Source organism: Sorex fumeus, unplaced genomic scaffold, assembly GCF_029834395.1.
Source record: "Sorex fumeus unplaced genomic scaffold, SorFum_2.1 ptg000037l, whole genome shotgun sequence".
Taxonomy (NCBI): Eukaryota; Metazoa; Chordata; class Mammalia; order Eulipotyphla; family Soricidae; genus Sorex; species Sorex fumeus.
Window position 1 is genome coordinate 8,825,098 of NW_026606094.1, and position 19,238 is coordinate 8,844,335.

Genomic DNA, 19,238 nt, shown 5'->3' on the forward strand with positions numbered 1-19,238 from the left:
GTAGTTGTAAAAATCAAAGGTAAAAGGTAAAGGTAAAGGCCCTCCCATTGATCATTGATTTGCTCGAGCGGGCCCAGTAATGTCTCCATTGGAGACTTTGTTGTTACTGTGTTTGGCATATCAAATACGTCACAGGGAGCTTGCCAGGCTCTGCCGTGCGGGCGAGATACTCTCGGTAGCTTGCCGGGCTCTCTGAGAGGGGCGGAGGAATCGAACTCAGGTCGGCCATGAAACTGTGACTCTTGGGGCTAGAGCGATAGTACAGCAGGTAGGGCATTTACCTTGCATGCATGTAAAAATCAAGTGAGGTAATATCTGTGAAATTCTTTGTGAACCTAAAGTCCAGGACAAATGATTTTGGGGGGCTGGAAAGATAGTCCAATGGGGCAGGTGCTTGCCTTGCACATTGCTGACCTGGGTTCTATCCCTGGAATGGCGTGTGGAAAACCTGAGCCAGCCAGGAGTGAGTCCTGAATGCAAAAGCCAGAAGTAAGCATTGTGTAAACATTAGTGTGGTTCAAAACTAGAAAAAATAACCACAAAACAGAAGATGTGATTTTTAAAGTAGCCTTAATAGAGCATAGCACTGTAGCACTGTCCTCTCATTGTTCATAGATTTGCTCAAGTGGGCACCAGTAATGTCTCCATTGTGAGACTTGTTGTTTTTGGCGTATCGAATACATCATGGGTAGCTTGTCAGGCTTTGTCGTGTGGGCAGGATACTCTTGGTAGCTTGCTAGACTTTCTGAGAAGAGTACAGGAATTGAACCTGGATCAGCCGCGTGCAAGGCAAACACCCTACCCACTGTGCTATTGCTCCAGCCCTAATACAGCATATTAAAACAAATCAAATGTCCTCAAGATTCTTCCCATATACATAGAATAAAATCTTGAACTATTAAAATCTTGAACAATCTTGAATTATTTAATTAATCTTGAAATATAAAAATATTTATTATTTTTTTCTTAGCCCTGGAGTTCTCAACATTTTTCTTTTCACATAGTTTTTATTTAAAATAGTTTTAGTATTCTACATCTTAAATCTCTTAAAGGGTTATATGTTAAATCATATTTTCTGAGGGTTGTATGGTCTTATTTATTCTTTTTCTTTTTTCGGTTCTTTTTTTAAGTAGGAGTATTGCTATTTATTCAGTCACTGATTAGGCTGATTGAATTGTGCATGAATTCCACCTACTTTTTGTTTCATTTTTAATAATTTTATTTATTGAATCACCATGAAAGCAGTTACAAAGCTTTTGGGTTTAAGTCTCGGTCATACAATGAAACACTCGTATCTTCACCAGTGCCCATTCTCCACCATCAAAAACCCCAGTATACCCCCATCTCACACCTTCCCCCTACTTGTGGAGAAGATGATTTCCACATTACTCTCTCTCTACTTTGATTACATTCAATATTTTGACACCAGACCCACCATTATTATTTGGGATTTTACCCCAACACTCAGATCTGCTGAAAAGGCAACAGTAGACAAGTTGTTTTCTATTGCTGGTTATGAATAACATATGATGTCGTGTGGCTGCAGTAGTGGCTCTGCTATTTTTAAATTCGGAAATTTTAACAATTAAATCTGGAGGGATTTCTACCAAAACCTGCTGGGTTCTGAGATTTGTTCCTGAGTCTCTTGAATCATGGCCGTTAGAAAGCTTGATCAGGAGCCAGAGAGGCCGTTCGTGGGTGGTGACTCGGGGTCTCATTGGGGCGCGAAGGAAAGGGCCAGCTCCACCCCATCCCATGAGGCCTGTGTGTCTCATCATTGCAGGCCCAAACCTGACTGTCCAGTGGCCTCTGGAGGATGGCGGCCACTGGGCCGCTAGGGGGAACCGGCCAAGGCACGAAACCTATTCCACCTGGGGTGGCCCATCGCTGGTTACCTACTGCAGAGATTAGACGCTTTTCTGCCAAAAGCCACTGGGTTCCGAGATTTGTTTCTGAGTCTCTGGGATCATGGCCATTAAACAGCTTGATCAGGAGCCAGAGAGGCCGTTCGTGGGTTGCGACACAGGGTCTTGTTGGGGTGGGGAGGAAAGGACTGGCTCCACCCCCATCCTGTGAGGCCCTGCATGTCCCAAACCAAGGCACTGCAGGCCCAAACCTGACTGTCCAATGGCCCCTGGAAGATGGCGGCCACCGAGCCACCAAAGGGGAGCAGGCAGAGGGACAGCACCCTTTCCCCCCTGGGGTGGCTTGGCAACAATAATCTACTGCATGCTCCAGACATGTTTCTGCCAAAAGCCTCTGGGTTTCAAGATTTGTTTCTGAGTCTCTGGGATCATGGCTGTTAAGCAGCTTGATCAGGAGCCAGAGAGGCTGTTCGTGGGCAGCGACTCGGGGTCTCATTGGGATGGTGAGGAAAGAGCCAGCTCCACCCCCATCACTGAGGTCCCATGTGTCTTGTCACTGCAGGTCCAAACCTGACTATCCAGTGGCCTCTGGAGGATGATGGCCACAGGGCCGCCAGGGGGAACAGGCCAAGGCACGAAACCTATTCCCACCTGGGTGGCCCAGAGCCGGTAACCCACTGGACTGGACGCATTTCTGCCAAAAGCCATTGGGTTTTAAGATTTGTTTCTGAGTCTCTGGAATCATGGCCGTTATGCAATTTGATAAGAACCCGAGAGGCCATGCCTCCAATTATATAGCTGAACCGGAGGTGGTTTGTGGGTGTGTCTCCTACATACCTAACTTTTGGCCGCTTACTTTCTTGGCAAACTTTGCCCCAAGTTTTTGTGGTCTGGCCAAAGGCTCAGCAGCCATTTTGGGGTATCTGGAAGTCTGAAGGCGCCATGAGGCTGCTGATTCACTCAACCCAGAGGTACAGACTGACCTGCTGGTGGCACCATACCCCATCTTTTTTCTTTTTTCAAGCTAGTTTTTGTATCAACCAATGTTTCCAATTTTTTTTTAAATTAAGTTACAAAAGCTTTATTTTTATTGTTTAATAAATTGCCTTGTTTCCTTGTAAGAAGACTTCAGATATGTTAGAATCACCCTAGGAAGTCAGTATCATCAAGTGTAGTTAAAGTTCAGATTTATAAGAGCATTCTCCATGCCACAGCCTCAAGTTAGCCTCTTGGGTAAACTGTAAGTCCCCAATTTGAATAGAGTTGAGTTCAGGTTCAGGGTCTCAAATGAGTTAAGTCTTAGGAAATGTCACCCTCTTTCACTCAAAGGTGATTAAAATGGCCACTGTGTTGCAAAATATTGAACAAACTGGAGTAAAAAAAATCTTTAGGAGTATCCAGATGCTTTGAAATAGAAGTCATTGACCCCTGAATCTTCCATTTTAGTAATCTGTCTTCCACAAAGCATTAAAAAAATAGCTTTCTTGAGAAACCAGTGCAGACTTTGCAGAGAAAGAACCAGTTACTGGTGTCTCATATGAATTCAGTCCATAGTTAAGTGTCCCATTTTGTGTACTCAGGGCTGCCTACTTTATCTAACAGCATAGCTGCTTCCAAGAGGATTTATCCTAAACCTCATTGAGAGACCTCGGGATGGAAGACTTTCAAAGTCAGAGAAACGGCTGTTCCCAGTTTACTGGTGTCAGAAGCACAGAATGTGAGAGCTGTCAAGTGCCTCTGATGGAATCACTGCCCAGTCCAGCATTAGAACTTAGGCGCTCCCAGTGCTCAGACTCAAGTTACGAGACTGTCTCCTGTAGAAAACAGCAAATCCCCAGACATCCCTAGTATTCCCTGAGTTACAAAACACAAGTCATTGAAGTCAAATACATCTATTCCTCCTACACATCTTCTTCCCCGAGAAGCCTTTTCTTTACTAGAAAACTGGTAACAACATTCTAATAAGCAAAACAAATGTGGGTTGTACATGCCAGAGACAACTGTCTGTTTTTATTTATTCTGTAAATTTTCCCAATATTATTATACTTGAGTGAAGTGTATCAAGATCTCTGACTGACTTGTCACATTTTCTTATCTATATTTGACAACTAATAGACTTGTACTACAATGTCCCTGAAGTTTGCAACTATTGCTTGGAAATGGACATGACGTAATAATAACAAAGGCTTAAGCTTTCCATACAATGCATTACTATGAATGTTAATACACTTATCTCATTCCTATTTATAATCAAGTAACAAGTAATTGCGATAACCTGCTTCAAACTGATGTCTTACATACAGTAGGTGATGTCCTTTATTTAGGAGTGTTTGGGCCACACTTGCTGGTGTTGGGGGCTTTTTCCCCAGTGCTGTGCTCATAGTCACTCCCTGAGGGATTCAGGAACCATATGCAGTGGTGGGGATTGAATTAGGGTTGGCTACATGCAAGGAAAGTACCTTCACCAAGCTACCATCTCTCTAGTTTTTATTTTGTGCTAATATGGCATGGCTAATTTACTACAATATGACAATGCATGCATATACATCTGCATATATAAATATGAACCAAATATATAGGAAGTGCTTTATTTTTCTCATAAATAACTTCAAGTAATTTAGAGTTTCCATATGTCTTAAAGAATTTCCAATTTGATGGGGCTGGAGAGATAGTATAGGATGACTACGACAGCCTTGCAGGTGGCTGGCTTGGGTTTGATCCCCAGCATCCCATCTGGTCTCCCGAGCACTTCCAGGAGTAATTCCTGAGTATAGAGAGCCAGGATTACCCCTGAGTATAGCTGGATATGGTCCAGAAACAGAAAAAAAATACAAAATAAAATTTTTCAGTTTTCAGGCTTGAAAGATAGTAAGGCAGAGGGGATAAGTTATTTGCCTTATTTGTGTTTTTTTCCCAGTTTGATGTCTGGTATCAACACAAATCTTCTCCTAAACACTCCTAGCATCACTCTTGAGTAGAGACAGGAATAACCCTTGATCGATACAAGTGTGCAGTCCCCCAATTAATTAAATTTAATTTTTTTTCTGATTTGGGAGGTAATTATATAAATGAGAGGTTAGTTAGTTAAAATCAGAATTTGAAGAGGAATGTCTCATGAAAGTTCACTGACCAAACTTAAATGTTTTCTCTTCATTATAAAAGACTTTTCTAAGTAGTTTTGATGTTTTCTCACATAAATATACTGTTTTTTCAAAAGTCTGTATCAGGGCCAGAACCATAGAATAGTGGGTAAAGCACTTGTCTTGCAGCAGATGTAAGCCCTGAGCACTTCAAGAGGAAGAAAAGAAGGGAGGGAGGGAGAGAGGAAGGGAAGGAGGGAGGGAGGGAGGGGGGAAGTACGGAAGTACGGAAGGAAGGAAGGAAGGAAGGAAGGAAGGAAGGAAGGAAGGAAGGAAGGAGAAAAATGAAATAAATGATGAAATATCCTGTGTCAAAGGAGTTGTATTTATGACTATTTGCAGTACATTTACATAATCACTTTCTCATTTGCACTTTCATCACTGTGAGAAACTTCTGACTAGATAGAATAACCAAACTATATTCTTCAGAGGCTATAATGGACTAATTGAATAAGTTTATTTCCTTTTTGTGCATATTTTTCTTTCCAATTTTTTATTTAGGCACCATTATTTATAATACCTTAATAATAAGAGAACTAGACCCGGTACCAAAATATCAGTGTCCCTCCCCAGTGCCTCAAGTTTCCTTCCCTCCCCCACCACACTCTTCTGACCAATTCAGTTCTATTGAGTAACTTTTAGGTTTTGCCTAGGTTTTGCTACTATTGGCCCTTTTTTATTACCTTACTATAAATTTTACATTCCACATATAAGAAAGGCAGTTCCCTATTTGTCCCTTCCACCTTGACTGACCTTATTCAACATATCATCCAGTTCAATCCACCCAACAGCAAATTGCATTATATCATCTTTTCTTAGAACCATGTAATATTCTATTGTATATATATCTATATGTAACCCTATAGATATAGAGATGTCTATCACTGTTACTGTCACTGTCCTCCCGTTATTCATCGATTTGCTTGAGCAGGCCAAGTAACATTGTGAGACTTGTTATTGTATTTGGCATATTGAATACGTCTCGGGGAGCTTGCCAGGGTGAGATACTCTCGGTAGCTTGCCGGGCTCTCAGAGAGGGGTGAAGGAATCTAAGGTGGAGGAATCAAACTCGGGTCAGCCGGCTCGGCCATGTGCAAGGCAAATGCTCTTGCTATGCTATGCTATCACTCCAGCCCAGAGATGTCTATATACATCACTATATCTGTATCTATATAGATAGATATATACCACAGGGTTTGTTTGTTTTGATTTTTTTGGTGATACTCGACTGTGTTTTGGTGATACCCAACTCTGCTTGTTTCTGGATCTGTGCTCAGGGATCACTCACTCCTAGTGGGGCTTGGAATCATGTTGGGATATGGGGTGCCATGGATTGAACCTGGGTTGGCCACATGAAAGGTAAATGCCCTACCTGCTTTATTATCACTTTGGCCCCAGAGATTTTTTTTTAAATCCTACTTATCTGTTTTTAGGCATTTGGTTTGTTTTCAAATCTTGGCTACTGTGAATAGCACTGTTATGAACTTAGGAATGCAAGTATCTGTTTCAAAGTATCATCTTAGGGAGAGATGCCAAGAAGTGATATGACTGAGTCATAAAGAAGCTCAATTCTTTTTTTAAAAAAATTTATTGAATCACTGTCAGATAGTCACAAACTTTCATGTTTGGGCTACAATCACACAATGATCAAACACCCATCCCTCCACCAGTGCACATTCCCCACCACCAATATCCCCAGTACACCCCCCCTTTCCCAGTCTCCCCCTGCCTTCATGGCAGACATGATTCCCTATAATCTCTCTCTACTTTGGGGCATTATGGTTTGCAGTACAGACACTGAGAGGTTATCATGCTTGTTCCTTTATCGACTTTCTGCACACATCTCCCATCCCGACCAATTCCTCTAGCCATCTTTTCCTTAGTGATCCTTTCTCTATTCCAGCTGCCTTATCCCATTTGCTCATGAGGCACGAGAAGCTCAATTCTTAATTTTGAAAATTTATACTGTTTACCATGGAAGTCAAAATTTATGACATTTCTACCAACAGTGGATGAGAACATTCTTTGCTAGCACTGATTGTTTCTATTCTTTTTGATGTGTTCCAATCTCACTGGTGTGGATTGATATCTTTTTTTTACTTGCATTTATTTAAATACTTTTAAGTTTAAAATAGAAATACTATTTAAAGATCACTTCCTGAAAAGTGATACAAAACTCATTCAAGTGAGTGTGTTCATATCTTTTTTTCCACCTGTACTCTTTATATTATGCAGAACAAAATATTTAAAGACCAAAACAGCAATGGACATCTTGGCAGCATCACTTAAATCGCTTCACTTAATTTCCCGTTAGTCGTCGATTTGCTCGAGCAGGCGCCAGTAACGTCTCATTTGTCCCTGTCGCGTGCTAGTGTAGCCCAATGGCATCTGTTCGCTCCGGGAACATGAAGGGCCTCAAACCGATCGTTCATGATCTTGACGAAGAAGTCTGACAATCTGGTAGGTGGGCGGCCACGCGGTCTTTTGACAACCTGTGGAATCCAGTCGGTAACAGCTCTAGTCCAGTGGTCATCTTTAAATCTCATTACGTGACCAGCCCATCTGATTTTCGACACCTTGGCAAATGAGACAGCGTCCCTGATTCTTGATCGTCGACGGATGTCAGAACTCTGGATTCTTTCTCTCATTTGAGTGAAACGTGATATTCCAAGCATAGCTCTTTCTATTCTTCTTTGGGAGACCTGAATAGCGTTCTCATCTTGTTTGCGTAGGGCCCAGGTCTCTGAGGCATATGTTAATGCAGGAAGAACAGTGGAATCAAAGAGATGTGCCCGGAGCCGGAGGTTCTTCGTCCTCTTAGCTATTTCTTCAACGTTCTTGAAGGCATTCCAAGCCGCTCTCTTCCTCCAGCACAGCTCAGGTGCCAGGTCATTTGTCATGTTGACCTCTCGACCTAGGTACACATAACTGTTGCATTCGGAGATGGTCGTTCCGTTGAGAGTGAATGGGGCGTCAGGAACGAGGCTGTTTCTCATAAACATTGTCTTCGTAAGATTCAGCTGTAGTCCTACCTTTCCACACTCACGGTCAAAGTCGGCCAGCATTTGTGCCGCTTGGCTGATGTTTGGTGTTATTAAAACAATGTCATCAGCAAAGCGGAGGTAGTGTAATTGCCGACCATCTATCTTCACTCCCATTCCTTCCCATTCTAGTCATCGCATGATGTTCTCGAGGGTGGCACTCAAGAGTTTCGGTGAAATGGTATGACCCTGCCAAACCCCTCTCTTGACATCAACGATCACTTCTTTGTAGAATGGTCAGATCCTGGTAGTGAATCCGCAATACAGCTCACGGAGGATCCTGATGTACTGGGCTTGAATGCCCTGATTGGCTAGGGCTTCAATGACTGCTTCCATCTCAACAGAATCAAAGGCCTTCTTTAAATCAATGAACATTAAACAGAGTGGCATCTTGAACTCCCGAGAAACCTCAATGAGCTTGGTTATCGTGTGGATATGGTCGATGGTGCTGAATCCTTTGCGGAACCTGGCTTGCTCGCATGGTTGTCCTTCATCTATTGTTCTGCCAATCCTATTTAGGATGACTCGAGTGAACAACTTGTAGATGACAGACAATAGGCAGATCGGGCGATAGTTGCCAATGTCATGGATGTCTCCCTTCTTGAACAGTAGTACAGTCCTGCTGGTTTTCCATTGGGACGGAACCTTGCATTCAGACAGGTAGCTAGTGAAGAGCCGAGCCAGTGTATTGATGAGTACTGACAGCAGGTTCTTCAGGTGTTCAGGTCTGACCTTGTCTGGGCCGGGTGCTGTTTGTTTCTTTACCGACGAAATGGCGTGTCGGATTTCGGAAGGGAGAACGTTGGGAATGACATATCCATCTTGTGGAATTTGGTATGTCGGCAAGTGGACATGGCTATCAAAGAGATTTGAGTAGAAGTCATGGATAATGTTCTCCATTGCTGTTCTGAGGATGTGATGGATCCATCAGGACGTCGGAGGGCAGTCATCTTGGTCTTGTAGTTGGCGAAGGACAGGCAGGTGTTACGAATACTTTTCCCGGCTTCTGCTGCATTTACCAGTACTTCTGCTCTTCTCTCTTTGAGGTCTTCCTTGACCGCATCTCTGCACTGCTTTGTGAGCTCGGACGTTAGCTTGCAGTTGCTTGAGGCATGCGCCAAACCATGCTGGCGAATTAGCTCAAGAGTTTTCGAAGATAGGCGATTTTTTGTGGCTATCTCTCTCTTGGCGTTCCTTGCACATTCATGGAGGTGCTGAACCAGTCAATCGTATTCCTCGTCAATGTTGTCAACAATGGCATCTTCCCATGTTGCCGCAATAGTACCAAAGAGTTCCCAGTTGGTGGTCATTCTGGGAGTTCTCTTTTTGAACTTTGCAGCCCTTTCTCCCCGCTCTGTGAAGTAGAATTTTGCACGAAGGAGACGGTGGTCCAATCCCGTTCGAAATTTTGGGACAACAGCAACATCAGTCAGGCAAAACCATCGATTGAATATGATGTGGTCTATTTCGTGGTGGAATCGTCCACCAGGAGACTCCCATGTCCATCGTTTAGATTCTGCCTTCTGGAACTGTGAGTTACCATGAATGGTCTTGGTCGACATGATGAACTCAGACAGTCTCTCATCCTGTTCGTTCCATTCTAGGCCACGGGTCCCGATGTGAAGTTCTTCAGCTGATCTTCTCGGTCCTACATTGGCATTAAAATCACCCACAATGATCTTGTAGAAGGTGTGGTCTTCTTTATAGAACTTCTCCAGCTCCATGTAGAACTTCTCAATTTCTCCTTCATCATAATTGGATGTTGGTGCGTAGACAACGAAGATAGAAACTGCAGGCAGTGAGTCACATCTATTCAAATGTAAACGTCCGATTCGTGTTGTTAGGCATTCGAATGAATCAATGCTCTTGGCCAAGTTTGTGTTGACAAGGACACCGACACCTCCAACCCCTCTTTTATTGCATGTTCCGAGGAACAATTCTTCTCCAGTGTCGAAAACGGCATGGTGAGATTCGTGCCTTCTTGTCTCGATCAGACCAATGATGTCGAACTTGATCATTCTCGCTTGTACCATCAGGTCCTCGATGGATGCATCTGATGCTAGCGTACGTGCATTTAAAGTACAGACGATCATTTTTGTCTTCCTTCATTGTGGCAGCCTAGGTCGGCCTTGAGATTTTGTTGGCCTCTCCTTTCTCATCCTTCTCAGTGCTGCCATGTCGGTGAAGCCTTCAGGGTCAGGTGAATGAGACCAGTTGTAGTTACTGGTTTTGGCATATCGAATACACAACGGATAGCTTGCCAGGCTCTTCCGTGCGGGCGGAATACTCTTGGTAGCTTGCCAGTCTTTCCAAGAGGGATAGAGGCTTTTGGGGCGACCTCTAATCACCCTTGTAGGTGTTACCATATTTGAACCCTATCAAATACGGTATGACAATTCCGGAAGATGGGTATTTAATGTCTTATTATGTGTCGCGTGGCCGCTTTGTGGCCGCGCGGGTCCGGAAAGCATCCTGGAGTGTGGCAACGGCTGGGTAGTGGGAGTAGTGTTGATAGTGGAACTCTGCCAGTGGGGTATTTATCTGGGTAGGGTGGGTCTCCTGTGCGCAATTCGATCCCTGAGTGGTTGATGGAAACAGGGCAGGGTAGGGTGGGGCTCCTGATTAGAATCCCTTTGTCACCTGTGGTTGGTGGGAGCAAGCAGAGAAGCTCTGTCCCTGGGTCCGCCGAGCCTGGAGTCCAAGGTCTCAGAGAGTTCCGCTTATCTTGTTCTGTGGGTCTTCAGTCGTGCGTGGGTCTCGGCCGGAGCTGCCACGCGGGTAGCATAGAAAGGTATAATCAAAACTCTATCATGTTGATTCCATAGTAGTATAACAGGCACCACTGATAATGGTGGTGGGATTGGTGCTGGAATATTGAATACCTTTAACAAATCATTATGAAAAACTTTGTAAACCAAGTGTTTAAATAAAGTGTGTGTGTGTGGGGGGGGAAACAGGCAACACTGTAGAATTTTTGGCTTCTCCAGTCATATAAGGCTCATAAGGGAAGTACAATTCTTTTCCTCTCCGAGATAAAGTGATATTTTTCGAGGAGAAACCGTTCTACTTGGATAAAAATTAATTTTACTTACCATCCATCCCACTCAAAACCATTGTTAAAAAACTTTAAAATATAGTAAGATAAAGATAAAACTGATTTTGGATACAGACTCAGTTTGGATATTTAAAGTTTATTTAGTATCCAAAATATCTCGGAATGTTCACATGAACACTTGAAGGAAAGGCAAAGTTCTAATTCACTTAACATCAGAAGTAACAGAGCAGTTTTACATTGTCATTACTATTTTTTAATTTTAGATTAGTATTAATTAACTGATAGGATATTTATAAACATAGAGCAATCAAGAAATTTTATACATAAACATTGTGGTTCAAGTTAAGTTCATTAAAGTTTAATAAATATAAAATGTATACTATCCAGAGGTCATAAGAGGTTACACTATAGCTCTAATTGTAAAGCGTTTTCTTGCTTATCAGCACATTGAAGCCAGCATGTACTATTGGTGGCTCTTACTTGAAAGTGGTTTAACTAACACAAGTTGCAGCACTGGTGCCAATGTGTTAGTGTTTTAGAGGTAACTGAAAATTTACAAAACAGTGAGATCTTACTATTGAAAAAACTGCAGTCACTCAAAAATTACAGCTGGGTGCAGCAGAAAAATGAGAACACAGACGCCTAGAATACAACATGGGTGCCAGGAGGCAGGCAACATTTAAGCTGACATTTGTAGGAGTGTGGTTGATCTGATGAAAAGTGTAAGGAGGAGAGAGAACAGATTTCAGAAAGAGGTTGTGGGGAGCAATGCAAAGACCCTGGGGTGAAAGAGAACATAGTCGACTTTACAGCAGTGATTTCAAATGAAAGGACACCTCAGAGAATTGTTGAACAAAAAATGATTTCTTTTTACCCATTTCCTAGTGTGGAAATTAAGACAGTGCACCAAATGTTTCAAAGCCAAAACGGTTCCATATTAATAGTTCAGTTTAAGGTCATCTTTTCTGGCACTGAATCAGCCTCTTTTTTATCCAATGTTAATGACACTAATGTTTTCTACATATTCCTATGGTTGATAGGCTGTAAAATCTAAAAATCTGAGGTGCTTCGTTAGTGCAGAAGGTCACATGAAATCTAAATATATGGGAATTCCCGCTGAAGAAATTAATAAACTACTTAGTGTTGTTTAATATGATTAAGGGTGAGTGGGAAGAGGGACAGCAAGTGAGTAAGCTGAAGAGAAAAGCAAGAAGATAGACCATGAAGGGCCATGCAAAAAATAAGGACTTTATCCTGAGTCATGTAAATGATTGTAAATCAGAGAAGTGAAATTGCACTTACACTTGTAAAAGATCAACCTTGGGATGATGTATGTAGAATGCACGTTTGGTGGCACAAGACATCAGGGAGGTAGGCCAATTAGGCAGCATGGTAGTACTCAGTGCTTAGCCAGGAAAAAGGAGATCACACCTGAAATTAGGGCTGAATCAGTGAGGCTTTAGAAAAGATTACTGCAGGAGATAACCTTACCAGAACTTGGTGATGTGTTACAATGGGCAAGGAAAAAATAGCTTTCAGTCAAGGCTGGTGTCCAGGTTTTTGTCTCAGAAAACAAAATTAGTAACTGTGTTATGGAGCTACAGAATATAAGAAAAGAATTCTTCTGTGGGGAAAGGAAGTGAGCTCATTTGGGCATCTATCTTTGTGATTAAAGATCGATTGGGCAAACTGGCTACATGGGGTCGAGCACATAAGAGAAAGAACTGTTCTTCAGATAAAAATTTTATATCCAGATAAAATTTTTTTATATTTTTATTTTTTATATTATTATTTTTATTATTTATTTATTTTATATCCAGATAAAATTTTTATTTTATATTCAGATAAAAATTTTATACAGACATAGTAATCAAAATCATAGAAATGGATGAACTCCCCCTCATCCCCACAAATGTAATATATTTAAGAAGAAAAGTGGGCCTAGGATATTTTTGGAAAGGGTTGGCAGGAGATAAGCAATACCAAAAGAAGCCAGAGGAAGACAGGGAGGTAGGAGAAGATCTAAGAGAGAAAGGTTTTACACAAATTAAGGGAAGATCATTTCCCGGAGAGAGTAGGCAATGGTGTCAAGGGTTGCAGGAATCGTTTGAAAGAAAAAAATGAAATTAGCAACAAGGAGGGTTAAGGACTCTGAGAAGGGCAGTGGAGAAGGAAGTCAGGTCACAGCATGTAAATCACCAGGCAGGAAGTTCTTTTGCTTAATGTGACGAAAAAGGAAAGGAGAGGAATGAGCCAGCAACTGGTTGGAAAGAGAGATTTGAGAAAGAGGCTTTTTGTTTTATGAAAATAGGAGAGTCTTGGGGTCAGAGAGGGATAGAGTACAGTGGACAGGTCATTTGTCTAGTACCAGCTGACCTGGGTTCAATCCCTGGCATCCGATATGGTCCCCTGAGCCTTGTCAGGAGGAAGCCCTACCTTTTTTGATTTTTAAGAAAGAAAGAAGGAGAAATAGGACAGGCTTGCTCATTGATACTACAGAGATTGTTGAAAGACTTGTTGCAAGTGCAGATAATCAATTGAAATTCAAATAAATATTGGAAAATAACATAAAAGATTATAATATAGAAATCTTTAAAAGGTAAAATCTTTAAAATATTTATAATATAATTAATGTACTGTCACTGTCACTGTCCTCCCGTTGTTCATCGATTTGCTCCAGTGGGTCCAGTAACATCTCCATTGTGAGACTTGTTGTTACTGTGTTTGGCATATCGAATACGTCATGGGTAGCTTGCCAGGCTTTGCCATGTAAGCAATACTCTTGGTAGCTTGCTGGGCTCTCCGAGAGGGCAGAGGAATTGAACCCTGGTTGGCTGGGTGCAAGGCAAATGCCCTACCCACTGTGCTATATAATATAAACATTATCTTTTGATAGTGTTTCCATAATCTAGTTATAACACTCCCAATGTATTCAAATACATTTAAGAATGTAGTATGATTGACAAGCCAAGCAATTCTCCAAGGAAATCTCATTTTAAGATATTTTAAAATGACATTTTAAATATTATGCCAGTTTTAGCCCTTGTCCATAGAGGTCATACTCTTTAAATAAGAGATATCTTTGAATAATTGGTGGTAGAGGAAGTTTCTCCATTGAGGCTGGTTGGCAGAGTTGCTGAAGCCCCAGACATCTTCGAATTTTTAATCGACACAAATGCTTCAGTGAACGAGGATTCTCTACAATGAAAAGGTCAGACAAAGGATAAAAATTAATATCAGTGAATTGATTTATAATATATAGACTAGCTTTTGAAGAAATATTATGTCATTCTGAAAACTAAGTCTGCACAATGTAGCAGTTGGTGACATCAAATGAGTCCATATTGTATTAAAGCATTCCAGGCCATTACTCTAGAAGACAATGAAAGTTCCATGAAAGTATTTCAACAGTCTGAGTCAGAAGGAAATCTGTTTTATAGTGGGTATTCAACTAGGTTATGTTAGAGGAGTGAATGGATTTGAAAAAAAAAGACAAAGCTGGGCTAGGAGATAGCTCATGTGGTATCAAGCCCAAGACCTTGGTTCATTTCCTGGCACCAAAATGCTCCCCAGAGTGGCTGATGTGATCCCCCTATAAATATAAAGAAACAGCTTTACATGTATCAATTTCCTTTTTTAATAAAAATTTATTTATTGAATCACTATGAGAAAAGTTAAAAAGCTTTCAGGTTTAAGTCTTGGTCATACAATGATCAAACACCCCTCCCCTCACCAGTAATTATTTTCCACCACCAAGAACCCCAATGTAACCCCCACTCCCAACCCTCCCGATGCCTGTGAGGCAGATGATTTCTACTTAACTCTCTCTCTACTTTGAATACATTCATTATTTCACATGTCTCAATTTCTGAGTTTGATCTCCAGAAACACACACACACACACACACACACACACACACACACACACACACAACACTTTAAAAATAAAAATAGTAAAATGAAAGCAAATGCTCATATCTCTCATTTATTTTTTGTAACTAAATGCTATAGAGACATCATTCTTTCATTTTGTTTTATGCTTTTTGGGCCATGCCTAGTTGTGCTCAGGGCTTACTGCTGGTGAGTTCAGGGGACCTTAGATTGTGCTACAGATTGAATCCAGGCTGGCCTCGTACAAGACATGCACCCTCCCATTGGACTATCTCTTCATCATTCTTCCTTTCTCTCCTACCAATCTTTCTGATAAGTAATTAAGTAACATTTGATTCAAAAGAGCCCTTATTTCCATAACACAATCTTGGTTGTCTCAGTGTCTAATACTTAATAATAATATGTGTGTACAGATATATAGGAATAGATATAGATTTTAAATATACAAAATTTAATTAACCCTCTAATGTTAGCCTTTGCTTTCACTTTGTACTTCAATCATAATACAGTTCTAATCACTGGCTTAGATTTGAGAACTAGATGCAGTTGGTATGAGATTCTGGCTCTGCCACTTAGCATTTGTGTGACCTTGAACAAGTTATTTAGCCTCCAGGATCTCAGTATGCTCACCTGTGAAATATGTATAACAGTGATACCTCCCAAAAGGGTTATTTGAAGACCAAACAGATTAATTCATGTGAGGTATTAAAAAAGTATTTATTACCCATGACAGTGCAATAATGGGGAACTATTATTGGCAATAATGGGGAACTATTACTATGGATTCAGTAATAAAATTAGATTTCTATTATATTTGAGATTATAAACATTCAGATAACCTTTTTTAAAAGTTTTTTTTAAATTACTGAGGAAAAAATACTTTTGAAAATAGGTAGAATAAACTATGTTTCAAAAACTTAATATTTCAGTTTTTTCCCTAAAAATATACTGCTTGGAAAACATAAATGATACTTAGAGGAATCCTGACATCCAGTGGTTAATCTTACTCATAGCAACTAAATATCAAACTTTCTCTGACAAAAAATATTTGACTATACAAGGAAAAGCTTCCTGTTTTTATTCCTAATTGGATTGCATTTCTAAAGTAGTAAGAACTAGCTGTTCTTTTGAAAACAAGGAAAATTAATTTCCAAGTAGAATCAGATTCTATGCAATTTATAAGAAGCAGAGTGACATTGGAAAGAGAACCTGTTTTGAAATGAGACAGATTTAAATGTTTGCTTTGCTCTTTACTGTTTATCTAACTTTTAGAAATCATGTACCTAACAGAAGCCTTAAGGTTTTGTTTCCCTTATAATATCCAAAGTGTTTTTGATCTTGAGATCACCCTTTTTTTCACCTACTAATATATATATATATATATTTTAATTTTTATTAATGAAACACCATGAGGTACAGTTGTAGACTTACAAATTTTTGCGCTTGGGTTTTGATTATACAATGATCAAATACCCATCCCTCCACCAGTGCCCATTTTCCATCACCATGGATCCCAGTATCCCTCCCACCTCCATCCCCCACATCCTACCCTGCCTCTGTGGCAGGGCATTCCCTTTTGTTCTCTCTTTCCTTTTGGGTGTTGTGGTCTGCAAAAGAGGCATTGAGTGGCAATCATATTCAGTCTATAGTCTACTTTCAACATGCATCTCCCATCCTGGAAGGAACCTCCAAACAAACTTTGTTTGGTGCTCGCTTCTCTATCTGAGCTGCCTTTTCCCCTAGCGTGCCCGGCTGGCCTCTAAGCCATAGAGTAATCCTCCTGATACTTACTTGAGATTACCCTTGACTCCAAAGTACAGAAAGGTAAAGAATAATGAAGGAAAAAAAATCGAGGGGGTATGACAAAAGTAAGAAGAGGTAGAGACAGACTGAAGTTGGTAAGGTGGGGGCAGGGACCAATGGCCTTGTGTACATTGGTAGTATAGGTGTATATCCACAAAAACCAAACTTAAAAATGTGCCTGTCAGGGACTGGAGCAGCAGTACAGAGGGTAGGGTGCTTGCCTTATATGCTGCCAACCTAGGTTCTGGTATCCCATATGGTCCTTGAGCATGGCCAGGAGTCATCTCTGAGCATGGAGTTAGGAATGAGTACTGAGCACTTTGGGTGTTCATTTCATTTCATTTCATCATCCTGTTATTCGTCGATTGCCTCGAGCAAGCCCCAGTAACGTCTCCTTCATCCTAGCCCTGAGATTATATTCAAGGCTCTTTAGGAGAATGAGACCCATCATTGTTACTGGTATTTGGCATATTTGGTACGCCACGGGGAGTTCGCCAGACTCTGCCCTGTGGGCAGGCTACATTCAATAGCCTGCAAGTTTGTCCAAAGTAGGAATGAGACAATAAGATGTCATAAAAAAAAGTTCTGATAAGATGTCGCGCGGCCGCAAATGCAGCTGCGCGGTTCCGGGATCTGAATTTTATAGTCTCTGAGTCTTGGCCGCTGATGGGATTACACGGCGCCAGGGGGCCAGGTGGTGGGTGTGACCCCCGCCTACTGGAATTTGGAGGATCTGGGTGGAAGATGCTCGACTCCAATCCGAGTGTGACCCAAAAAATTGAAAACGAAAAGGAGAAAGAGAGAGGTGTCTATCAAAGAGGTTGGGGGTGGGGGATGGATGGGTATGGGAGATGCGAGGGAACCAGCAGACACTGGTGGACTGGTGGAGGGAAGTTGACACTGGTGGTGGGATGGTGCTGGAACATCGTATGCCTAAAAATCAATTGTGTAAATAACTTTGTAAATCATGGTGTATTCGTTAAAAAAAATACATTCATGACTTGTCTAGTGTATGCTTCCAGATTTTTAATTTGTATAGAAATTTCCCCTTTCATGCTCATCCACTGTTGGTGTAAACATCGTCCATTTCAACGAAACTTCTTTGGAAGACAGTATGGAGATGCCACTAGTGTATAATTTCGTAAATTATTATATTATCGGGTGAACATCTTTAACTACCTCCTACATCATGAACATAACTTCCCTGCCACAATTCATCCCAATCTTCTTTCCTTCCTACCAAATAAATAACTGTTACTCTGATTTGCACAGTAATTACTTCCTTTAGAACCTTGTTATCCAAGTATGCTGTCTGTACATTACAGTGTCAGCAATGATTTAAAAAAAAAAAGAAATTGATGGATTTTAAGTGTCTCTCAATCTGCAAACTATCTTCATTCCCTTCTCTTCCTTTTAATGAATCTGAAGAACTTTAATTCTCTGTAGTAATTTTCCATAGCCCGAATTTTGCTGACTGAACTTTCATGATACAGTTTCTTACCTCATTGCCTTCTCGGTTTCTTACATATTGATATATGTTTTCACAGACTTAACCAGATTTAAGTTTGATCTCTTTGACAAAACTGTAATTTGTACTGTGTTTTCAAGAGTTACATAGTTTGGCATAAAGCAACAATTGATGTTAAATAACTATATTCTTTGCTTATAAGAGATTGAGGTATCTAATTATCTATTTATTTTTTTAATTTGGAATATTTTTATAAAAGATATGCTTTTGCTCATGAGTTCTTTGATTATGAATGGCAAAAACAATATAAAGAAAAACAAATGTTTGAGTCTTTTAGAAAGTTTTAAGATAAAATCCTCTGTACTTATCAGCCTCTGGAACTGAATCATTGCAAAGTGTATTTTAAAATATTTAGTTGACTTTAATTAATTTAAATAATTAGCTGTTTGAAGGTCTAATAATTTTTCCCATCTTTGGCCAGTGAGAGCCTATTAAAATTGACTCCTGAGTTTTTAAAATTTGTTTTTACTAAAATAATACCGAATCATAAGTTCATAAGTTCTAATCTTATACAATTAAACTTTAATTGGGAAATGAAAAATGTCTACCTGCCTGTAATACAAATTTTTGATGGTAGGAGTTTTTTAGTAAAAAGAAAGAACATTGTCAAAAACAGAACAGCTAGTTCATCCATTCACTCACGTACAAAGTGTTTTTTTAGTATTTACTGTTATAGACATTGTACTAAGCCTTAAGAATAAGTAAATAATCAAAATAATCTCTGCCCACACAGAAATTACAGCTTACAAATATTATAATAGTGTAGCAGTTAATTCCTTTAAAACATTAGTTCTTGTCAGAGTGTTAATGTAGTTATGGTATATCTCATTATAAAATTAAATAATTTTAAAGTATTAAGAAAAGAAAAATTATAGTCTTACACCAAGGGAAACATTAAAATTAACATTTTAAAAAC

At 40.4% G+C, this 19,238-nt stretch overlaps 1 protein-coding gene across 1 annotated transcript in view; it reads right to left on the reverse strand.

Annotated features, from left to right (window-relative positions):
• Window positions 1-11,231: 11,231 nt before the first annotated feature.
• ASB15 (ankyrin repeat and SOCS box containing 15) overlaps window positions 11,232-19,238 on the reverse strand; it is a 41,714-nt gene continuing 33,707 nt past the window's right edge. Inside the window, exon 10 of the mRNA XM_056118442.1 lies at window positions 11,232-14,299. Within this exon, the coding sequence (XP_055974417.1) occupies window positions 14,127-14,299 (173 nt within the window). The 3' untranslated portion in view covers window positions 11,232-14,126. The remainder of the gene's footprint in view (window positions 14,300-19,238) is intronic.